At 34.9% G+C, this 25,798-nt stretch overlaps 1 protein-coding gene and 1 pseudogene across 1 annotated transcript; one reads left to right on the top strand and one right to left on the bottom strand.

Annotated features, from left to right (window-relative positions):
* Positions 1-627: 627 nt before the first annotated feature.
* On the top strand, positions 628-8,442 carry LOC148801132 (F-box protein AUF2-like; annotated as a pseudogene).
* LOC104594276 (uncharacterized) lies at positions 7,632-14,083 on the bottom strand. The gene is made up of 8 exons (XM_010254504.3): positions 13,662-14,083; positions 11,942-13,191; positions 11,760-11,850; positions 11,428-11,585; positions 11,270-11,321; positions 9,910-9,989; positions 9,709-9,802; positions 7,632-9,385 (listed from the first exon to the last, which is right to left on the bottom strand). The coding sequence occupies exons 2-8, from the start codon at positions 13,124-13,126 to the stop codon at positions 8,772-8,774; spliced, it is 2,274 nt and encodes a 757-aa protein (XP_010252806.1). The 5' UTR covers positions 13,127-13,191; positions 13,662-14,083; the 3' UTR covers positions 7,632-8,771.
* Positions 14,084-25,798: the final 11,715 nt, after the last annotated feature.

Here is a 25,798-nt window from a genome sequence, read left to right as displayed (position 1 = left end):
AAAAAAAAAAAACTGACACAACTTTGAGCATCAAACAATCTTCTTCCTTCTGAATCATATATATGACAATTATAATTAGTCCTTTGACTTGGACCTCACTTCTGGGCTAAGCCCAACCTCGATGTCAATGCCCAAGTTTGCCAATCCAAACTCAACCCTAGATAAACATGATGGTTGGGCTCGGACTTGGCCAGACTAGCATGGGTTTGGTCATGCCAGATTGGGTTAGTAAAGTTTGATGATTCTCTAACTCATGTGTTGCTATTCCATCTTTCTTTTAGGCTTTCATAGCCCGATTCAGAAACAGAATACCAAAAAAATATGTAAAATGTCATTACATAATAGCATACTTCCAAATACATATTTGTGCGTAAATTCGCTATTGGTTTAACCATAACATTGTAATTTGTATATATATAATGGTATAAATATAATATATATATACTAAAACACAACAATCTAGAAATTTTCTCTTTTTTTGAATTTTTTATTTTTTTATTCCATGTCATTTTTTAAAGGGATTATAACTATAAGGGCAAATTTTGGATCTTATTATCAATAAAAATAATCTTTTTAACATGATTTTTAGAATATGTTAACTTTTTTTAAAAAATGTCAAAAAAAGGTAGAAACATTGTTCATCTCCTTCCTCCTTCAGACCACCGAACAAATCTCCCCACCTCCAGTCTCTACCTTTCTCTTTCCTCCTCCTCCTCCTCCTTCCTCTTCTTTCTACTTCTTCTTCTCCGCATCTAAGTTTGGAGAAGAGCTGCTATGAGTTCTTCTTCTAAAACAGTTAGAAGAACACATTTGTTCGCCTTCCAGAGCTCAGCAAACTCTGGACATCTAATGAGTTCCCTGGCTGGAAGAACGAGTCCATTCTCAAACCAGCGTTGTAAGTTCTGGAAATCACGTTCCGCTTTATCTCAGTTGTAAAGTTAACGTCCTACTCCCGCAGTTCTTGTTTTTAAAATTATAAGGCTAACAACTAATCCCACTCCACCTCACAAACTAATCCGCTCAATTTCAGCTCTATCATCTCTCTACCAAATCTAGAAGAAAAGAGATGCATCTTCTAACCTCAGAAACCAATGTCTTCAATCGCATCCCCGACCCCATCGTTCTTCTCATCTTCAACCACTTATTCGACATCAAATCCTCAATCCGCTGCCGAGCCGTGTCAAAGTCTTCAACACCCTCGTCCCGCAGGCCGACAACCAAGTGGTGAAGGTTGATCGCGTCATCTTCAATGAAACTGGAAAGTGGAGTTTTCTACTACACCTCCTCAGGTCTATACTTCAGTCCTTCCAAGACTTGATATCCCTGAGACGACTTCCAATCCAGCCCCAAAACAGAAACTCTCCCACTGAAATCCTTTGCGGAGATCTCCGTTTAGAGAAGGATGTGGTTGTGAGATGGAGGGCAGAATTCGGGAAAACATTGAAGAGCTATTTAATTTTTGTGGTCTGGACGATCGGAGAAGCAACTGACGATGGGGAGGCAACGGAGGAGACAGGGATGACATGGACTTCAACGGTGAAGACGGAGGGGGAGACTGAAGTTGAGAGTGGTGTGGACAATTAGCACTCTGTTTGCGGCTTCAACGAGGCATTGTTTGTTGAGAGATGTGATCAGAGAGCACATAAAGATGGAAAGCTTGGTATTGGAGGACAAAGAAGAGGAGGGGACAATGGTGATAGATAAAGAGGGGCTAAGGGAGTTCAGGGAAGCTGCAGTGGATGAGGAAAGAAAGATAGAAACCGGAGGTGGGGAGATTTGTTCAGTGGTCAGGAGGATGGAGATGAACAATGTTTCTACCCTTTTTTTATATTTTTTTAAAAAAAGTTACCATATTCTAGAAATTATGTTAAAAAGATTATTTTTATTGATAACCAGTGAATGACCCCGTACTAAGTACGGGGAAGTTAATTATTTTTATTATTATAATTACTAAAAATAATAATATAATTAATTATTTCATATAAATGTATGAATTATAATTTTTGATAATAATTATAATATAAATAATTAACATTAAATATTTATTTTCAAAATAATTGATATGAGTTAATATAAATATAAAACGATTATTTCTGAATTATTAATTACCATTATAAAAATGTTATTAATTATCATTCTGAATTAATAATGAGAAATATTATCAGTAATTAGTTAATATCAGTAATTAAGTAGCAGCAATAATTATTATAAGAAGTTATTATCAATATTTAATTATTATTAGTGAGTTATTGTTATTAGTAATTAATAGTTGAAATTAATTAATTAGAAGTCATTAATTATTATTAGTACTCCCTCTCTTTCAAAAAGTTGAGTCATCATCATCGTCACCATCAATGACAACAACTTGGTAAAAATAGGTAAATATCATTAATTTATTTTTTTTATCTTTTGGAAAACTGAGTAAGAGAAAAATAAAATGGTTAGCATTGCAAAAGAAAAATTATTTGGATTTTTACAAAAAAAATATTGAACATAAGAAACCAATTATTCAAAAATAAGGTCGTTAATCAAAGAGTAATTAAAATTATCCAGTAAATAATAATTTTAAGAAATTAAAATAAATAATTAATTATCTATTTGAATTAAAACAGGTAATTTCAGCAAATAATTTTAAATAATTAAATTTTGCTATTACCATTTTTTAATAATAATCAATATTATTAATAGATTATTAATATATTAATAATTATGAAATCAGTATTAATAATAAGTATATAATTATTATTAACTAATAATATATTCTTATTATGTGTGTATTGATTTTGAAATCAGTAATATTAAAGTATTGGTATTATTATTATTAATATTAATATTAATATTAATATTATTATTATTATTATTATTATTATTTAGTAATTAATCTGTTATAATTACGATTTTTAGTTAATTCATGTAATGATATTTGCTTTTATAATTCTTTAAGTTTAACAATATTGAATAATTGAAAGTTTTATAATTTAATTTTCACTAAATGAAGTATTTATTAGAGAATAATAATAGTATTAATTATAAATAAGTAACACTAATTATATATTTATAAACTAATTAATATGAATTTAATATTAATATAAAATGATTATATCCCAATTAATAATTAACATTATTAAAATACTTATCATTTATCATTAATTAATTAACATTCCAAAGTAATAATTATCATCATTAATATTAGTAATAATTAATTATAATTATTGATAATAATAATAATAATATAATTATATTAATTAATATATTATTAATTATAATTACTTATAATAATAATATAATTAATTATTTCATATATAAACGTATGAATTATAATTTCTAATAATAATTATAATATAAATAATTAACATTAAATATTTATTTTCAAAATAATTAACATTAGTTAATATAAATATAAAATGATTATTTCCAAATTATTTATTACCATTATGAAAATATTTATTAATTATCATTTCAAATTAATAATGAGCAATATTATCACTAAGTATTTATTATCAGCAATTAAGTAATAGCAGTAATTATTAAAAGAAATTATTTTAAGTAATTAATTATTATCAATGAGTAATTATCATTAGTAATTATTAGTTGGAATTAATTAATTCAAAGTAATTAATAGTAATTAATTAGTAATTAACAATAATTATTATTAGTAATCAATGGCTGGAATTAATTAATTAGTTTAGTAGTTAACAGTAATTAATAGCACAATTTTCATTTTTTTTAGGAAATGATTGAAAGTGGGAGCTTCCCACTTCTCACAACTCTGCATGGTGGTGGGCTCCACTCTGCATGTTAGTGGGCTCTTTAGTTGAACTACCACTAATTAGAATTTGACAAATGTCTAGTGGGTTCTGTTCTTGAACAACCACTAATCAGAATTTGACATGTGTCCATTTTGTTTAAATCTTTAGAATGACAGGTATTTGAATGGAGGAAAGCCACATGTTTGACCAGGGAGGCTTTGGCCTGAAATCATTCCTTTAATATATATATAAAGTCGCCCTTATCAACTATAATCCCTTTTTTAAACAACCAATGAGATGTTTTCCTCCCCATAAAAAATTACCTAAAATCTCTCTCTCTCTCTCTCTCTCTCTCTCATGTTCCCAATAATATCCTCTCCTAAAATTCTCCTAAACTACCTCACCCACTATCCCCAACTTTCTCCCAAATTATCTTTAATTCCTATTTACCTCATCAATTATCTAATTCATATTTCATCTCCTAAATTATACCTAATTTAGTAGAGAGTTTCACTCCGAAATTATCTTTTATTTTATCCACTACCCTACTTTTTATATATATTTATCAAAACAAAGTTTGAATTAAAAATTTTAAAAATTATATAAATATTCTAACGAAATCATATAATAACTTTAAAAAGTTTATTAAAAACACAAAAAAACCCAGTTATAATAGATTTAAAAAAATCATAATATTCATAATTTTATACCTATACAAAATTCATCACGAAATTATGTATTAAAAACATAAATTATGATTTTTCGGATTATTCTATTTAAATGTTATTCAAATAATAAAAATTTAACACTAAAAAAATAAAATGCTATTTAAATATTTCAATAACTAAATATCTTAAATAACAAAATATTAAAAATAGCTAAATAATTATATAACCATTTATATAATATTATATAATAACTTTACAATAAATAAAATTCAAGAGATGAAAATTTTTAAATATTTTATATATATTATTTAAATATTTAAATAATTAAGTATTTTAAAAAATGCAATATTTAACAAAACTAGATTTTAAATAGTTAAAATAACGAAATTATTAATAAATTTAAATAAATTATTATAAGTAGAAAAAAAAATTTACCATAATATTCAAATCAATAATAATTTAATACTTTACAAAGTTAATGATGCAATTATGTCATAATAGTATAAATTATAATTTTATGGATTATTAAATTCAATAAATAATTAATATTAAAAATTGAAATTATTTAAATAATTAGTTTCACTTATATCAATTAATAATTTACAAAACAACTTTCAAAGAAAAAATATTTATTGATGATAATTTTAAAACCTTAATCTATATTTATTATATACTTATTTATACTAAAATTAATTATGTATTTTTTGTTTTTTGTGATAAATATATTTCCAATAATTATGTATAAATCTATCTGTGTTTTGTTATTTAATAGAAATTTGTCAATAATTATTGGAGATTAAACTATTGTTATTTAACTTTTTAAATTTAATTTATTATACTTATTGTATTCTTATTATAATTTACTGATTAATATTTATTAGAGATTAAACTATTATTTGATATTACACTATTTATTCACTAATTAAATATATTTTTAATATTTATTATATTTTATTATTTAATTATTATATTTTCATTATCAATATATTTTCAATAATTATGTATTTTTGCTATAAATTTTCAATAGTCATTGGAGATTAAACTATTAATTTAGCTGAAATTAAGAGTGTTCATGGGTTTGTTTAATTCGGTTGTAAGCATTTTGACTAACCAGATCGACCTGGTTAAGTTGGGGAGTTAGTCATCTAAAACCGGTTGACCATTAGTGAAAACCAGCCAATTCAAGTTGTATCAGTTTGGTCAGTTCAAAAGATTTAAACTTAAAAAAATTAATTTAATTTTAAAAAATATAATGACATTTTAAAAAGTATAATTTACGATATAAAATATTTTAGACTAATGAATATGAGAATTTTTTCATTTTTGCGTATTAAAAAATTTATATTAAAAATATAATATATGGTCGAGTCGTTCCATTTTTTGTCAATTTACAAATGGCTAAAGTGAAACTGAGCCAACCTAGTCAGGTTGGGAAATTGTTGAACCAAAGCTGATCGAAAATACTAGAAAATCGACCAACTTGAGTCGAGTTGGTCAATTTCATCAATTTAATGAACAACCCTATATGAAATTAATTATTGTTATTTTTGTATTGTAAAAAAATTATTAAAAGTAATATATAAAATATAAATAATTATTAATTATTTAAAAGTTAAAAATATAAAACGATGTGTTTCAACTGTTTAGCTTCCGCTTAACAAATCCTGTGCACCACACGAGTCCCGCTAGCATATATATATATCAATGTATTAGATGTTTCTATTGTTTAGCTTTTGCTCAACAAATCCTGTACACCACACGAGTCCCGCTAACATATACATATACATGATATAAAAAATCAATTTATAAACATAAAAGGGTTATATTGTAAAATGTCAGACATGATTGGATTTGGTTGGACTGCTTTCAGCCGTGAATTGAGTTACAGCTACCCTAGGCCTCAACCCAAGAAAACCCTAGTTCAAACTCAACCCGTGTAAGAACTTAGGTTGGATCAGCGCATGTTGCCGTCCTTGACCAAAATTAGGAGGCTAACAACGGTTACAAATCATCTTACTGCTCAGGGTATTAAAATAGAGTGGGTTGATCTCACATATTCCCATATCCATATCCATATCCATATTTTAGCTATTTTAGGCCCTCACAAGATCCTTATTTCAAAGCAAACCCGATTAAATACAAGTAGCATTTGGACCTGTCTCTCCCATTCAAGTGTGGATTAAGATTTGGCTGAGCCCCCACCAGATCAAGCCCATTTCATGCTCTAATTGTATCACTACCAACGGTATCATGCAAGGACCTAAACATATCAAGGGAGTGTTCTCCAATGTAATTGTTTTTCTTCAGTATATTTCAAAAAAATAAATCAAAACCATCCGATTAGAAAATGAATTGGTCCTCCAAATAATAACACATAAAGCAATAAAGCATGTTCTTGTTTGTGTACGTGTTTCTTGCTTCAAAAAAAAAAAAAAAAGGAACGTGCTCTTAAATTTCTGACATAAAGAACATGTTTTCATCTCATGATTGATATCATGTTTCATAGATTATGTACTCCAAATCTTCTTGTGTTAGAAACCATTATTTTGTTGGTTTTAAAACATTGAATGTTTTTTGAAGCAAAACCGACTTGTTTTGATTCTCAAAACAAAAGGCATAATTCAAGAACATGCTTCATTTTTTTTTTTTTGCCATGCAGTGATTTTAAAGACAGAAAAAACCAAAAAACATTCAAGCTGTAGAAGGCCCCTAATCATACATAAACCTAGTTGCTCTTGCTGGAAAAAAAAATATCTTTTCTTTTTAACTCCAGGATCATAACACCACCGAAAAGTAAAAACGGTTCCATCAAATTAATCGCAGGCCAACCATAACAAATCATGGATTGGCCCAATCCCATGTGCTCGTCACAAACGTGCCTCTGGCCCAATCCCACAAAGCAACATTTGAAAGTGATTTGTGCAAGCACATGGGTGTGACAGGTCCAACGTTTGGAGGCACAAAATACAGAGTCTCAATCTCTTCCCTGATTGTGCGTGTTACCAAGGAACAATTGGACACTAAAATAGAAACCACTGAACATGGACTACCTTTCTAAACCAACCAGTGCACATGGTAATTTTTTGTCCTTTAATTGGCACAAAGAATCAATGTATGGAATAACCTAATAACCAGACCGGCTGGGCGTTTTCACCTATATATGAATTCCTGATTATGTAATCCACAATGAAGTCTTTCGATGAAACTGTAAATGTTAAATATGAACTAACCACCAGCTTGTGATATGCTTCATTAATTTGTTTATTTTTCCTCTTGTTGAGGAGAGCTTAACAAAAAAGCAAAAGGCATGGCACATCATCATGAGAGAACTGACAACAATCCCCTTCTGAATGTGAATTACAAATATACATATACTAAAATCTATGACATCAAGTAACGATCACTAGTATTCAAGATTTTCCAAGAAAAAAAGATAACGATATAATCATTATGCATTTCAATTTGATTAGTGAGATAAAACGAGGAAGGACTACCTGCAGTACAGATAGGAGGAACCTGGTGATTGATTTAATCGTCTTCCAGATACAATGCGATCAACGAGAAGTTGCACAGTTTTGTCCACATCTGTACCAAATGCGGGGCTCCATAGAGGAAAGTCCATCACTTGAAAATGACCCACCCACCATGAAGCTGATTCAACAGGGTCATTGCACACTTTGGAAACAAATAAGTGAATCATTCAGACCAGCCAACATATTTTGAAAGGTGAGGTCCCCACCATATTTTCAATGGATAAAACTTAACCCAACATCTCACCCCTCTCCAGTCTCCACTCGCGCTGAAGACCCCACAGGCCATGGGCAACTTAATTATATGTATCTCAACTGACCCTCACACGACCCCAGATTCTCTGTATGCAGGCAGCCATCAACTCGAAGAGAAAAAATAAATGAATGGTATAATTAAGCTGGATATCCAATATCCAGATAAACAAACGCCTGCCACTTGTTGATGCCAGGCCAGATTATAGAACCATGGGTATGTCGCCACCTTTCGTGATCTAATTTAAGATACAACTCCATATCCCACCAAGTGGTCCATCAGAGAACCAATTCTCAAATTTCATCTACACTGCACATTCCTATATAATTTTCCATATTGGTACCCAGCTGCAGCTCCGGATGCTGCTGAAATCCAGCCCCTGAGTCCACCAAACTAGCATCATATGCCATAAGCCGCATGTTGAAATTTAACAAGCAGAAAACTGAACTGTGCTTTCACATACTTCGGCCAGGCAAATGAGAAGCTGACTGCATGCACTTCAACCATGGGGACACCATGCATGTTCTAATGCGCAATGATCATCTCTAAACACCATACTGAACCTTGAATGTCAAAGACGAACTGGCAATCCATAATTATGAAATGATCTGATCCGTCCATCCCATCCTGCGGTTACAACCACCAGACCCCATGCATGAGGTGAATTGAGTGCACCATGGCAAGAGGCCTTTAGAAATTTATATAGGGATTTACACATTGTGGATGACACAGCTAGAGATCCTGACATGGGAAGCTTTTCTTCTGGCCATGTTGCACAGCCCTTGGGCAAAGCCTCTGAAAAGAACCCATGACTAAGAGAAAAACGGTCAGGAGAAGATGAAGGCAATACATTATGTGAGTTCTCATCCAAGAGGCAATGCTGCCAGCCTCCATTTGCTTGGCTACTTCCTGCTATGTTTTCTGGTGTTTTAAGGGTTGATTGAGCTCCCAATGCAGTAGACAAAACAAAGTTACTAGATTTCATGCCACACCAAGGTATTGCAACTGACACATTGCTCGAGAAGAAACGCTCACATGACCAAATGCTCTTTACTTGGGAGGGTGCAGGTCCATCCTGACTATTGCAGTTCCAGATATAAACATTAGAATCCTCACTTGCTGATATAATATGTTTTCCATCTGATGCAAAAGAAGCAGATATCTGGCTTCCGGCATTCCGAAGGCCTGAGGATAGAATAGCAGATAAAACATTAAGGAAAAAGTTGAAGAAAATTAAAACTGGGTGATCACCACAGATTTCCAGCTTCAACCAAGATTGCATCGTGCATCTAAGTAAAATTTGATCAGGGTTCAAATCTTGGAAACAGCCTCTGTATGCAGGGTTAAGGCTGCCTACATCTGTGCCTCCCCAGACCCCGCATTGGCAGGAGCCTCGTGCACTGGGCTGCCCTTTAGCTCAGTAAAATTTGAGTTGCAGAATCTAGGGTGTGAAGGCAGTAGCATGGTCAATAGAGAATTTAATACAAATTAATATACTAAACGCCCACCTCTATATTTGCAGATCACATCAAAGCCATCAAGAATTCGGACTTGTGAATCAGCAGAAGTGACCATTAATTTGCTTGGATCACTAGGGGAAAACTGAAGAGTGCAAGACATAACACAACAGAAAATAATTAGTTTGTTAAGATGTTTGTATGATAAAATGACAGAGTTCAAATGATACAAACAAGAAAGGGAATAACCACCTGAAAGCCAGTTATCCTCTTGCCAGGAGACTTCTTTTTACCCTGTAAACATATTTGTTTGACTAGTTGCAAATGATTATCTGATCCATGCAAAAACATAAATGAGTTGATGTTGTAGTTGCAAATCTTCTCATTAGGGAAAAAAGGCATATCCAGTGTCACTCCAGTTTGAAGTTAACAAAGAAAAGAAAAGAAAAACTGGACTTAAATGACATGTGAGTTTCCTTTTCCTCCAATAAGCATTACAAGGTATATTTGATGGACATACAGAATGTTGCACTTAAAAGCACAATAGGCAAAGGACAAGATTATACTCGTAGTAAGAAAACCAGTTTCTTTGTAGCAATAAGAAGTTTAAACAAAACACTCCATAAAATGTTCATTAAAGAAATAGAGAAGAAAAGCATCTCCGTGAACTCATCCTTACACTTTAAGTAAACCTCAAGATAATTGACCACTATCATTCCTTTTTAACTTGGGATGCTTACAAGACCTACAGCTCCCAAGAGAGGAAGCAGGTTATTCTACCCACAGCTTAATTCAGCCTTAGTCCCAACAACTTGGGGTTAGCTACATGAATCTTGTCCAACCATTTTGCTACATCAAGAGCCATGTTGATTTGAGATAAGAGTGCTTCCACCCTCTTATGATGTTACATTATACTTTGAAATTATGGAAAAATGTGAGATACTTATTTATAATTTTAATAATTGGATAGAAACATTTTTGATAGGGAATCAATAAGCATGTTTTTCCCTGTTGGCTCGGCAGAGCTGAGCTAGGTTCTACCGTAGGAAATGCATAGAAAGTCCCCACAAAGCAAACTGATGCCCTTCATGCAGAAGCCCCACTGTTTGGTCTTTCTGTGTTCTAATTGTTGCATTGACAGATTCCTCAGTATCTTGGCAGCTAAGGCTAGAAAATCGATTTGCTTATTGCCAGTCAGTGTGTCAGGATAAATTTTTGAAAATGCATACAGGAAGAAGAATACATATATGAATCCGTCTTCACATATGCATAGAATGTGTAGCAAAAAGTGATTACATTGGCACCCATCTTCACATATGAAACAAGAAGTATGAAGAATTTTCATGTTCACAAAGCCTTTACAGTTAGCATAATTACAACATTCTATGCATAACTTTGCATTTAAGAAAAAAAAATCAGTTCAAATATATACTACACCAGGAATGTTATATCTTACAAGAGCATCAAATAATGAGAATTTACCCATGCAAATATCAATGTATATATGATTCAATTCCACTTGCAGATTGTCTGAAAATAAATCATTACAAGTATGTACATGATTCTGCTATCAAGTTTCAAAATGGAAATTACAGCAATGGCGCAGGTGTACCTGATGCATCATAAAAACGACAATTGCCAGTCATTGAGCCAACAATTCCTCCCTGGGAAGATAAAGCGTAGACGTCGTTAAGTGATAAACCCTTGAGAATTTTGAGGCAGCATTTCAATTAAAAAGATGATGACAATAAACCAAGAAAGTTGACAAACCTGTCCATCAGGACGATAGCATACAGCAGTGACTATTTCTCTTATATCAGTCCAATCAACAACTTGACAATCAGGAATTCCCCAAATGCGGACTTTTCCATCTATTGAGCCACTAATGAAGTAATTATCATTCATGGGGTTGAACTGAACACATGTCACTGCATCAAATGATAATGAACCAAAAAAAGACAAACAAGATGTAATTATTATTAACAAAATATTGGGAAAATGTCAAGATCATGATCCAACAAACAAATCAATATTAAGTTCTTAAACCATTCCTCATTAATCAAAAGAATGTCAGAAAGAAAACAGAAGCAACAAGGACGCACCATAATCATTATGGGAGAAAACCTTGAGGCATTGGTCACATCCTACTTGCCACAGGCGAACAGTTTTATCAACAGATGATGACAGCAGAAGCTGCAGAGGTTTTAAAGACAATGAGATAAATCGGTGTATGGCCAACAGGATAAAAGAAGAAATCTAGTAGTTCATGGAGGTGTTCACTAACCTTATCCTTTGACCATGACAAATCCAAGACCTCACCATTGTGTCCATGGAACTCGTGCAAAGGTTTTTCTGATATCCGGAATACTTTTGGAGGTAAAATGACACAAGCTGATTCTGATGTTCTCCTCAGACTCTTAAGTTTAGCTATTTTTTCTTTGTCCAATACAAGGGGCGTTAGTTCAGAAGAATGATTTACAGTGAAGTATATACACGCAGGATCAATGTCCACAATGTCGTCCACATTTGATCTCTCACACTCCATTACCTGCCAAACACGCACAATGCTGTCTTCACCAGCTGTCGCCAGAAACTGCCCATCAAAACTGAATTTCATGGTCAAGATTGAACCTTCGTGGGCCAGGATCTCTTGTCCCATATAAAGAGCAGATAATTCCTTGGATCGCTTTCTGTAAGAACGAGCCCTAACTCTCTGAACCTTTGTCTTGATAGATGGATCAGGATCACAGGGATCCAAATCACCACCTCTCCCTTGTGTGTCCACAATGCAAGCAATTGAACTTAATCTCCTTAGCCATCCTTTCTTCACTCTCTTTTTTATTCCCACCGGCTTGCTAGGTTCTGCAACTTCTCTGCGCATGAAGTGATGAACCAAAGGGGAAAACCAAAAAGCCCTCTGAAATTCTTCTACAGTAACTAATCGATTTGAACCCACTTCACGAAGCCTGCTCAACATACCATCCTGGCCTAATTCATCAACAATAAACTCCGTACCATCATCCAAGTTCTTTATCCTACAAACAAAATTCTCCTCCAAGACCACATCTTCTGGCAAATCTGGAGCATCATTGGACCAACAAGAAATGGAAGACCGACTTGAAGAAAACCCATCTTCGGAATCAGAGTGTCTCAGGACGGCCCCGCTATTTTCGGTAATTCTATCCAATTCGACTTCAATTTCGTCAGTAAGGGGATGTTTAGAATCATCCCTCACAGTCCGATCTAAACTTAAACCCATCCATTTTAGGAACTTATCACGGCGCTCATGAATGCTCAATGGGTTCTTAATCCAAACCTCGTATAGAAAGCCACCCGATGCCCAACCAAGCAGCCCGGAATTCGAGTCAATATTTTCCGGGCAATCCGAGCCGGAATCAGATAAGGGCGTTAAATCCTCCCGGGAATCAAAAAAACGATCCTCTTCCTCTTCGCTGCAACTCCCCATCATTCTTTGAGTTCAACCCATGAAAGCTTACCTTAAAAGAGTCAGCTTTTGTTACCATATGCTATGTCCTGAATCCCCCCCCCCCCAGAATAGAAAGGGCAAATGAAGAAAACACAATAACCAAGATCAGTCGATTATCAGCACACCATAAACTAAAAAGAAAAGAAGAGCAAAAACATTCAACACGGATCCCAATCCAAGCCCACTGAAGCTAATCTCCCATGGATAAAAATAAAATAAAATAAAATCCTAATTCAGAATAAGAAAAATAATCGAAACCCTAGTTTGTAACAAATCACCGATCTCCAACACTAGTCAGTTCGCATAGATCAAATCACGGAGTGAGACCAAAAGCGTACAAGTAGATATAGAAATCAGATATCAGCATTTGAAGATACAAATAACAGAAAAAGATAATTCAACAAGACAACTTTTACAACAAAGAACAAAATTTAGAAAGACAAAGAAAATGAAAGAGAGAGAGAGAGAGAGAGAGATATGTTAAAAAAAAGGTAATTTCATTGTAGGCTTTACTCACCTGGGTTTCATGAAATATCCGTCAAACCCAAAATATCCATTCATCCATGGGGATTTCAGCTCTGCAAGACTGCAACGTTCTTTCTCTCTCTTCTCTCCAAGAATCAAAGAAGACTAAAAAAATAAAATAGAATATTTAAAAAAACCCCAAAATAAAAAAAAAATATATATATATATATGGGAGAGAAAAGCAAGAAAAAAAAGCTTCGATATCCGTGAACAGACGGCCCGATAAACGAGACTTCGAGAGGAGAGGTGTTTTGTGTGTGCGTAACTGCGTACTACTGTGCTTCCTCTCCCTGCCCCCAAATCTCATCCAATTTCGATTCTCTTTCCTCTTCCTCTGAAAAACTCCTCTCTCTCTCTCTCTCTTATTTTCGGTTGACAGTTATTTACGAGTTTGCCCCTGGGTCTCCACACACGCTAATAAATAAAGACTTCAGTCGTCGTGATGGCGTAAAAACGCTGTTTGAACTTTGAACTTTGCTTTATTACTATGACATCCTCCACCCAAGTCCGCTGAATTACATTAAGATCCTTAACGTATTAAATGACCAAAATGCCCCTCATATTTACAGTTAGGAACTTGTTTTGCACGAATAGGAAAAGTGATATGATACTTGACTTGTATGTATGTATGTATTGGACTTAACGATCCCCATCTGACTGACAGACGCTACCTCCTTAGTCCTCAGGCCTGCCTCTTCTTATCAATGAAACATCAACAGCGACGGAGTTACACCTGTGATTCTGCTCCTTTTTTTTTTGTTTGTTTAATGAGTACAGGGAGCAATTTTAGAATCATTCCGAAGCAGGCAGGAAATAAACGAGACACAGATGACAGAACAGAAGGCTGAGGAAATAATTTGTCTTTTAAACCAAACACAGCATTAAGAACGGTGAGAGAGTTTAGTAACAGATGATTGAGATTGAGAGGTGCTTTTCTTATTATTTTACTGGTATGTACAACGTGAAAAGCCTCCGTGAATGGAGCATTTTAAGCTGGGAACTTTCTTTTGTAAAAACTGAGAATGGGTCATGGGAAAAGCTAGTTCAGAATCATGACCATTTTCGTTTATCATCACGTTTGCTCATCATCATTAATAATTTAATACCCTGTGCGGTGGATGGTTTAGAATTTCGATTTGCCACGTCATCTCTACACGAGGTGGTGTTAAACATCTGAGCCATCATCGTTCTTCTCGTAGGGGAACTCTTGAATAGCCACCTGTCCAATCCTTCAATCTAATCCAAGTTGATACTCTATACCATACCTTACCATCCATTATTTTTTTTTGATAAAATTAAGCCGACCGTTTTGATAACGGCTGAATTGCTTGCACTTTGTCATTTACTGAATAAACAATTGTAAATACGAGACAAACTCTTTAATTGCCGAATGGCATGCGACGACGGGATCTCTTGCAACCAAAACCTCTGCACATTATTTATACCGTGGTAACATATTTGTATTTATATTTGCACTGTACATCTTTCTATTTGTACTCTTTCCAAACTGTACCACCATTAATTCTGTGATAACATTGATCGTTAAAAGTATATAAATATTTCAAAATAGCAGTTACTAAAAATAAAATCAGTTATTTTTGGACAATTGGTGACCTTTTTAACAGAGAATTGGCAAGAAAACGTGTAGTGTAGGGTCATTCTGAGCTATAAACCACCTTGCCACTTGAAAAAGTTAGGGGTGTTAATTGGATTGGATTTGGTCCAACCCAATCCAGTCGAATATAAATCTATTTACAAATGGATGGATTCAATTCAGTCCAAATCCAATATGAATCAAATCCAATCCAATCCATTATAATGTAAATAGATTGGATTGGATCTAACCCAATTCAAATCGAATGAAATATTAATTTTTTTATATAATCCAACAACTATGCTGGTAGAAATTCAAATTAAAATTTCAAAAAATATATTAAAATAAAATAAAAAAATCTGAAACATTAAAATAAAAGCTTTTTCACAAAATGTATTTTTTAATTTATTTATTTTATAGATTAATCTTCTTCACCATAGATTATTACTCTTTTTTATCTCCAAAGCTCTTCTTTTGCAAAATTTCCCCCACATATGCTTTGTCAACCAGGACCTGTAAAACACAAAAAGGTTCTGGTTTTCAATTCTATTGTGAAGATTTGATTTAAATCCAATTCAAACCAATAAGAATTTGGACAAATTTATTTAAATTTAATCCAACCCAATTTCTATATTTGACTATTCAAATCCAATTTGATTAGTTTCTATTCGAATTACATCCAACCCAAAACCGGTCAATTGACACCCCAAGAAAAAAGTGTCCTACGTGGTTTAGATTGTGCTGATCATTCTTTTTTTTTTAAGAATAATAAGGTGGAAGATTGCATTAAGTGGTCAGTAAAATATCAGAAACAATACAATCCTCCAGAAAGGATGGAATCGTAGACCAAGTACATATATGAGAAGTAGAGAGTACAAATTTAGTAAGCGAGTGAGCAGCCTTATTTGCTGATCTAAGGACAAACAGAATTGAGCATCAATGGATGCCGGCAAGAAGACGTCTGCAATTTGGCAATTGCTGTCTGAGACCGTCCATGGACGAATATAATGCTCTTCCGACAGAGCTCTGCAATTAATCCCCTGTGTCCATTTAGTGAAAGAGTTTACATGTTTGATAAAATTAAATGTTTTTATAATCCACTTTTAGAAAAAAAAAACAAATATAGAAGTAAATATATATATATATATATGGACTTGCTCTCTATTATTTTTATTTTCAAATGTGTGTAAACTAGCATTCCCCATAGAGAGAAAGATTTTGGCTAAAAGATATTCCCATTTTTTATATACAAGTTCTTTCTACTTATCAAACAAAAAAACAAAAAAAGATATTTCCTTGTTGCACAAATTTTAAATTAAAACTCGAGAAGAATAAAAAGGTGTTGTTAATCCAACAAAACCCTAATTCAAAGATGGAGTAGGTCTGATGTGGATTGATAGACTGACACATGGCCAATCCAAAGGGACTCATATTGGATGAATGCTCTGGATTGCCCCTAAAATTCTTTCCATTTTAGGAGATTACATCTATACCCTATAGAGGGGAATTCATATCTGCGCCCCACAATGCCACACAACACATCCCGACCTTGTATTAAGAACATCTCTCGATGATACATAAAGATTGCCCCACATGTACATGCATCTTAGCATGTATTAAAAATATTTCTCAAAACATCTTTCAAAGTTGTCAGTGAAAAATGTTCTGGGATATGCTGTGGGTCACAAATGTGAATTCATATTTTAGACAAACTCAGATATTATACTGACATCCATACCCAGTACCCACACACAAGACAGTACAGGCGTGCATTTTGTCATTCGTGGTGAGATGTTCCCAAAGTAAGAGAATAGAAGTGATTTTAGACACAAAAGTAACTAGTATATTGGCCCAATGAGAAAAATGTGTAGCCAGCATGAAAAGATAATAATTAAGATATAATTAGGGGTTTCTTGATACTGATTAAGAGTTAAGACAACCAAAAGGGTCAACACGGGAAGGTTGACTGGAATGTTCTCCGAGAGCGATCCATCGGTTTCTATATTGACGGCTGCGGTTCAACTTTCAAAATTTCATGTTTTTCTTATAAGGCTGCATTTGGATTGACAGAAAATAGAGAATAGTGAAGGAAAGTTGTCGAGCAATTTTACAAAATTGGTTAGAAATGTTGTTATTACTTTCTTTAATTATCTATCTTCCTATCAATCGCCACGTTTAGCAATTCTTTTGTGATATTTTTTTTTTTTTTTTTTTTACGATGGGGAAGTCGAGGCAAGGCAATTAGTAAAGCAAAAGTAGTACTTCCATTCCATATATAAAATGCATACTAATCTATTCATACTGATCCGCACACCCAAATTTAAGACTGGTTTTTTGTCCTTTCTTATGGTTGCTACGCGGTAAGATCCTGTTGGATCAAATCCCATATTTCTGAAAATCAGAAATTTAAGAGAAAATGTTTCTGTCTCTTTTATTGGCTGCCATGTGATAGATCTTGGTCGAGTCAGCCTTGAAAATGATAAATTTATAGAAAATGATAAGAAAAAGGTGCAAAGAAATACAAAACAAATTGCAAAGATGAATATATACAGAAAGCACAAAGCTAGAGCTACTGAAAACTAAATTTAATAAATCTTAATAAGAATCAAAATTAACATACTAAAATAAAATTTATGAATTATAGGCATGCAAGGGCTGCAAACGGATCGGATTGAGTAATATGCCTATATCCAAATTGATTTGTTTATATTCCAATTCAAATCGGATCGTATCCATTAGTTATCTAACGGATTTTTATCAAATTCAGATTATAATCAGATATTAAATAACATAAATAAATTAGACAAAAAAAATGATCACAATATTAATATTATTAGCAAAATGAGTTCAAAATGACTTTCATATTATATTTTATAAACAAAAATGAATTGAAAATCACTTGTATAAAAGCTTGAACATGTGATAATTTAGTGAAAATACAACATTGAGACAAACTTCAATGATAGATATAATATAATTTTTAAGTACCTATGAATATATATATATATATAATCGAATCTGATTTTATTGGATTGGATAGGAGTAGATCCATATTTTATCCAACTATAAATGGATCAAATTCATGTCACCCTTAATGGGGTCGAATTCAAATTAGAATTTGGTTAAGCGCAAACCATTTGCAGCCCATTGCAAGTACTTTGTGATTTGCAACTTTAAAGTTGAGAAATTGAGAACTCAATTAAGCTGCACTAATAGAAGAAAAAAAAAAAACTCAACTTTACAGAATGGACCTCCAATTTTCTAAACAAAACACCAGTAAATAATTTAGTTCTGCAGTAAAATCCTTTTTGCAGATTTAAGCATTTCAAAAACGGCCTACAGTCTCAAAAGAAACAATCTTCATCAATAGAAGATCACAAAGTAAAAACAAATCAAATATAACAAAATAAAGCTTCTAGGCTATATCTTTACAACTTTTTTTTTTTAATTTGTTTGTTGCTAAGGAGTGCCTTTGGTCATGGAAGAATCCAAAAGCTTGCTTGAGCTGAAATTTTCGGGACTAGAAATGGAGATACCCATCTGACAAACAAAGCATGCCCAAGTGTTTCAGTCGCGGGAGAAGAAAAGCATTGATATCAAAGGAGGATTGAAGCATTAATGGCGAAGCATTAGTCAGGAGGCAACTTTATGGTCAAGTCAGCTTGACAAGTAGATAGACCACCCCCTTCAAAGGACATGATGAACCAGGTCAGGTTTGGCAAGTTAAGAGGCTACGTGGTCATGCCACATGGAATGCCATGTCACTATGTCATTAATGCTCGAAGAGGAGTTCAAATCAGCCCCCACAAGATTGCCCCCCACAACATCCCACAGCACATTCCCAACATGTACGGGAAACATCTCCAGATGATGACATCATCACTTCTGGTATTATCATTGGGAGATATTCCCAATATACGGCAGGGATGTGTTGTGGGATGTTGTTGGGGGCAATCTTGTGGGGGGTTGATTTGATCTCCTCGAAGAGAGTTTGTGACCTACATTGATTAATCATAATTAATGTGGCATGGTTGCATAAGGGGAAAAGTTATTTTTGGAAACGCCTAGAGAAGAATGCAAAGATGCCATTGGCAATTCCGGAAAGACTTGAAGATGTTGATGTGCACCTAGGCAGTAGGGAAATTAAAGGTAATGAATACAAACCCTGCATGGGTTTCCCTTCATTTCCCTACCTTTTCCTTCAAACCAAACATAGCCTAAGGGTTAGGGGGCAAGGAGATTATAAATATTCTCTAACTAACTACATTGAGGGCAAAGAGAGGTACAGAGAGAGAGAGAGAGAGAGAGAAGAGAGTAGAAACCATCAGCAATAACTGCTCTAAGACTCTCCCGACCTATAAGCCCCTCCTGACTAAGTTGTCTACCTACCATCCCAGTCTTGTGTCGAAGGTAAATTCCCCATCAGGCCTCTACTCTTGTAGGAATCGGTTCAAGCTACAGTACCCCACCCCGATTTGAATTGACTGGGCAGAGAAAAATTTATTGTTCATGATTGGAGCAACTAATGAACTCTCCTTCATTCTAGAGGTGATCATGCATTGAGCCAGCCCAATCCCAGCCATCGAGCGTGATTCTAGCCCTATGTCTTTTATATATAAATAGGTCAAATTACTTAAACTACCCCTATTGTTTAGCTAATTGACAAATAATGCCCTTACTGTTTAATTATTGTCTTAAACCACCCTTATTGTTTCTGACAATTGACTAGCTTTACCCCTGTCGTTAGCATCCATTAATGTTCTATCAAAATCCGTACACGCATGACACCACATGATGTATAAACTTTTTTTAAAACCCAATATTACCCTTTGTCCATTTTCTGTAAGTCAGGTAAAAATCATTGCCCGTGAGTGGGACTCTTACATTGATTTTTGGTTCTGACACTTTAGAGGAGGGAGGAGGTTTTTATTTTCTATTTGGAGCAACATCCGAGCACAAAACCAAGGAAGGAAGCAACAAGGGATTGGAAAAGAACTAGATAATGCGATTTAGAAATTGGCAATTTTTCGATGGAGCAAAGATTTCCAAGCATCCCTTCGTCCTTCTCTTCTTTTCCTCCACCATGAATTTGGAGCTTTGACCTAGGCGAGGCCAGAGATTGTTAAGTTGTCTTCTCATCACCTTAAAGCAGCAGGAGAAGTAGGCCAATAATGAAGAACATTAAAGAGAGTATTGCAGACTAGCTTCAAAAAGTCTCTCCAACAAAACACACCATCCTCGACATCGGGGACAGCTTCTTGGCTTCAATTGGCTCCAACACTTTGTACTTTCCCAATCTTGACGCAGTGGCACTCCCTTTTCCTCTCTCTCTCTCTCTCATGGGGGTTTGGCTTCAAGTTCGAACCAGAGGGGGTGAGCCCATGGTAGCAACAACTCTAACAACCGACGACAACTCTATCAATGCCAAAGCCCATTACAGAAGATGCACAAAACTCCATCTTTAACCGAATCAATAGTGCCCTAGTTGTCTCAATTTCAAACTAGAACTAGAAGTCGACATCCATGGACAGATCTCTCTCATCGATGGAAACACGAAACCTCTCAGTATGGATCTCATGGCTCAATTGTCCTCAAAGGTCTTTTGAACGATGTATCCTGTTTTGATCTCCCCCTCAAGTAGAGAGCCAAGTACATGTCTGTTGACATGCATGCACTTGTTTGATATGGAACTAGCTTTAATCAGAAGAATGATGGTGTGACAAGTAGCATCCCTATGAGATTTGCTGGGGATGGAAGGGGAAAGTGGAAGGCTGGCCCCAATCCCACTTATAGATGTTAGTGACGAAAACTTGTAGAGAAAAACTAGTCCGGTGACAAGTGATAAGTGATCATTGATCCTCCCAAAAGAAAAAAAGAGGCAAAGGCATCCGGTATCACTTGAAAGCCCATTGTTTTGATCTCCCCTTCAAGTAGAGAATTGGCTTTCAAAAGAACGACGGTGTTGTTAGACAGTGTATACCCTTAGCTCCAATCAGATTGATGTACTTTTTGGCATTTATTGCAAATGAATAAAGTGCACAATTGATTCGTGTTATTATGGTGTGTTTCTGTGTAATACCCTTAAACTGGACACTTAAGAGACTCGTGTTAGTTTAGAATCTTCACAGCCGATTAATAGACATAGGGAGGTTTATCCTGCCAAGGCTAACACTAATGTGCTTCCAACCCGATTGGGGTGTCTTGTCTCAGTTGCCAGGGTACTTGTGGGTTTGCTTGAAACTATGAACTGGACCATTTTCCAGTTATGCCCTGGACCTTGGAGACAGATGGGCAAAACTGAAAAGTTACACCTAACCCCTACACTTGATTACAGTACTGCACTAGGTGTTGGATTGGGATGTCTTTGATATGCCAATCAGTGAGATCCTTAGCAGGGGTCAAAACCTGGGTATATTGGGGCAATCTGAGAATTCACCTGAGTGGGTGATCATAGTGACAGAATCAACCCCTTTGTCGGACAAAGTGAATGATCGGGGAATGCACTCTCTCTGATGAAAACCTAAACTACCGACAATTGATTTCAAACTTGTTGAGATTTGCTTTTGCAAAATATATTTATATAGAGATATACATATATTATGGTTTCACAAAATGTTTGCAAAAGGTTTTAATTCCCGATATCCATGTGAGCAGAGAGTGCAACATTGCACCTTGCAACCGAGGGAGAGGTCCTCTCTTGTCGGGCAGTGTTTGATCATTATGGGTTAAGAGGTTAAGTATAAGACCATTTAGGGCTTTTACCTGATGGGCTAATCTCACTTAAGTCCCTAGTCCCTAGGCCTTCATAAGGTGGCTGGACCCAGGGACCATTTAGTGTAAATGTTGAGCCTACTAAGAGCCCATATTGATGGGCTCAGGGGTTCATTGTCTTCAGTAGTGAATTTGGCCAAGCCTTGTAACAGAGGTCAGGCTGAACCCATATGGCTTTTGTAGAGATCAATGTTAGAGTCACACGCCATACAAAGAGAGCCAAGCTAGCCAGCAATTAAAAAGAAGTGAGACTAAAAGCTTAATGGGCCTAAAGCCCAATTCTTACTGGGTTTAATGAGATTAATTAAAAGGGGCGAATTTGGGTTTATATCTGGATAGGGATCAGCAAGAGGATAATAAGTCTTATCCACTTGAGAGTCCAAATCCAAATAAAGATTTGGATTATTTGGATCAAAGGACCCTTTCTTAATTTGATTGGGAAGCTGATCTTGAAAAGATATGAATTAAGGGGGCGAATTCTACAAAGAGATTCATTCTTTTCTACAATTTGCTTTCTCCCTCTGCTCTTGCCGCCGTACCCTATTCAATTTCTAGTTCTAAGAGTGATCAAGATTGGATCTTGATATTGTATCTTGCTGGAAGATACAATCTTGAAGTCGTGCTCACATCCCTGCGTGATTCTTGTTGAAGAATTGGGGTTCTTACTGAAGAATCTCTTTGCTGATCTTGCCTCCCTAAGCTGTGTCATCTTTAGTGGATGATAGATTTGGTGAACTCTTTGGGTGTGAACACCTACGTTGGGAACTACTATTGATTCCGTATCAGGTATATCCCTCCCTTAGTCTTGGTTTCAGGTTTAGTCCAGTTTGTTTCAAGAACGAACCTTGAAAAATATAGTTTTTTTAAATCAAGGAATAGGATTCCCGGAAGGGAGAAATAAATTTTTTGAAATTTCGCCCAGCCACCCTACATGGTTCGGCCATCCATATGATGGATCTCCCTTCCCTTCAGGTGTGACGAGTAGCATCTCTATGAGATTTGCCAAGGATGGAAGGGGAAAAGTGGAATATTGGCCCCAACCCCACTCATAGATGTTGGTGACTAGGTTGTAAAAGGTGTTGACGAAGATGGATACCTTCTTGGTGGTCTCGATTTCTTTCAAGCAATGGAAGAAAGACCAATATTACTTGTACTTGTCTTTGACTTTCTCGTAAGAGATGTAACCACTGGAAAGGAAACGAGAGAGAACGAAGGGGAAGAAGAAGGGAAGAGAGAGAGGTCAGAGGTGGAGAGGATTATTGCATCGCCCCTTGTCTCTTTCAGTTCGCCGTTGTGTGTCGAGAGGAAGGGAAGAATGAATATAGGTTTTTCGAATTAGGCTAAATGAGGAAGAGACCAAGGGAAAAGGGACATTTAACAACAATGATAATTATCAGAAATAGTAGGGGTGGTTTAAGACAATAGTTAAACAGTAAGGGTACAGTTTGTGAATTAGCTAAACAGTAGGAGTAATTTAAGAAATTTCCCATATAAAATATTACATACATGTAATATATTATATTAAATGGCATATAATATGAATACAATTTTATTTTATACATTGTATAATAGTAAATATTATATATAATACATATCATAATTGCCATATATTTAGCATAAAATAACATATATATATATATATATAATGATCACCCCTTCTTCACTTTGGTCTTTTCCTCTCTCCTCGCTCTCTTCACATAATAATTGATGGGAATTCACTCTTAATTCGTGTAAGGGAGATGGACCTAAAAAACCCTTTACATAGTGCTCCACACTCCTAACCCATCAAGGAGAGTGAAGACCTCCCTAGTTCTAATAGGACTCCACCAATATTTGAGTTGAACTCTATCTAGAACTGGGTTTTAGCAAACTGATATAGACTGGTGAGAAAAAGGACAGAGGTATAGAGTTGCTACTAGGGGTGCAAGTCAAGGTAGGTTAGGTCGGGTTGAGGTCAATCCTAACCCAACCCAAGTTGTTGAACCCCTAACCCTAAAACTTTGGGTTGGGTTAGGATTGAGTTGGGCTTAGGTTGGGTTTGGGTTGGCCCAACTTCTCTACTTCCTTTTTCTAAATTTACTTACTTCCTAGACTCTAAGGGTTTATGTTAATTCAAATATTAAGTTGAGCATTATAATCTGTAAAAGAGCATAGTTATCATCTTTTAGAAAAGAATGCCTTTAAACTTAAAATCTTTGACATCCAATATACATGCATACATGTATTGATAGATAAATGTGCATATACATAAATATTTGTAGTGAATATACATGCAAATATGAAGTATTTACATGCATAAATACATATTTCCATTATATGCAAATATAAAACGTGGATAACTATACATAAGTATTTAGTGAATATACATGTTCACAAGTATTTACATGCATAAAAACATATTTATATAACATTTATCTATGCAAATACAAAGATAAGTAAAATTGAGGTTGGTCATGGCCTCAATCCTAACCCAACCTAAAGTTAAATAAAGTTCATACTTTTCAACTCTAACTCTAATCTAATCGTCAACCCAACCCTAATTTTTCAGCTAGGGTTTGGGTTGACCCAACCCAAGTTGCACCCGTAGTTGTAGCACTGTGAGGAGGGGCTTGCTCCGAACTTCAATTGCACCATTGTCTCCCTGCTCCCTCCCTTAATTTCAAACCCTAACTACGATCCTATGAATACTAGAGAGATTGTGGAACGAAAGAGAGAGATCAATGCGTTGCTTAATCCATATTGACCCGCACGAGAGATGGATGGGTATAGGTGGGTCAAAAAAGTGTCAGCTCTAACCGTGGAATAACGGAATAAGCTTATCATTTTATTGGTAGGAGCTTATTGTTGTCTCTCTGTCTTAGCTGCGTTTGTTTGATCTTAAGAAAGACATAAACGAAAAACAGGATAGGTGGAGCGGAAAACAAACAAGTTTTCTGATTTTCTCACCAAAGACTCAAAGAGAAGGAAAATAATAATATATAATAAAAAAATCAACACTGCATTCCACGCAGAAACAAACGAAGACTTCATGAAAATTACGTGACCTTGGGCACCCTCACAAGTCACACTCACACTACCACCATCCGCGCGCGCGATAACCGATTTACTATTTCTAAAATTTTATTTTTCAGGCTTATTATCAGCTTCGAGACAAGAAAAATAATGTAAAGCGTGATCGAGAGGCTGGTCAACTGTGCGGATTGCACCGGCCAATGTTGAAAGCTGCGTCAGCTGTCACGACTGTCCACCGCTCCCCCTCCCTTTTCTCTGTTTTTCTTTGCTTTAATTTAATTTCTCTGTAAAACCTTCAACGTTACAGATGAATGCTGCTCCTTATATACATATATATATATATGCAATTCATAAATACTTCGCTCCACCTCCACGGTGTCGGTGTTCTTTTCAGGCCACTGTGTCTAGCTAGTTGCCTAGCCTAGAGTAGAGGGCAAAGAAATCAAATGTGAGAGTTGCATGAAACCTTCCTTCACTGGCATTCCTCATAAGTAGTAATGAACAACGGAATTCCACTTGCCAATTGCCGCCTCCGTAAGAAACCCAGGCGTAGCATATAACGACAAGGAAGGAACAGGTGCATCCGTGCAGGTCAGGGCATGGGCTTTCTTTCTCTGTTGTGACCGTTATGCCCCTGTTCATCCTTAACGTTTGAATTTTGGTTTCACTCCCCACACCCAACGATTGTTGTTTATTATTACTTATTATTTTCATTAAAAGAGGTACATATTTATTAAAACCTGCCCTATACT

Source organism: Nelumbo nucifera, chromosome 3 (genome assembly GCF_055504915.1).
Source record: "Nelumbo nucifera cultivar China Antique chromosome 3, China Antique-T2T, whole genome shotgun sequence".
Taxonomy (NCBI): Eukaryota; Viridiplantae; Streptophyta; class Magnoliopsida; order Proteales; family Nelumbonaceae; genus Nelumbo; species Nelumbo nucifera.
Note: the sequence above shows the minus strand (reverse complement) of the source record. Positions and strands in the feature narration are given on the sequence as shown.

Excerpts from the sequence above, each read along its gene's own strand:
- LOC104594276 (XM_010254504.3), bottom strand. The coding sequence starts at position 13,126 with ATGATGGGGAGTTGCAGCGAAGAGGAAGAGGATCGTTTTTTTGATTCC. Across the intron at positions 11,851-11,941 it reads TGTCATGGTCAAAGGATAAG|CTTCTGCTGTCATCATCTGT; the intron begins GTTAGTGAACAC and ends AAACCTCTGCAG. Across the intron at positions 9,386-9,708 it reads TGTGATCTGCAAATATAGAG|GCCTTCGGAATGCCGGAAGC; the intron begins GTGGGCGTTTAG and ends TTCTATCCTCAG.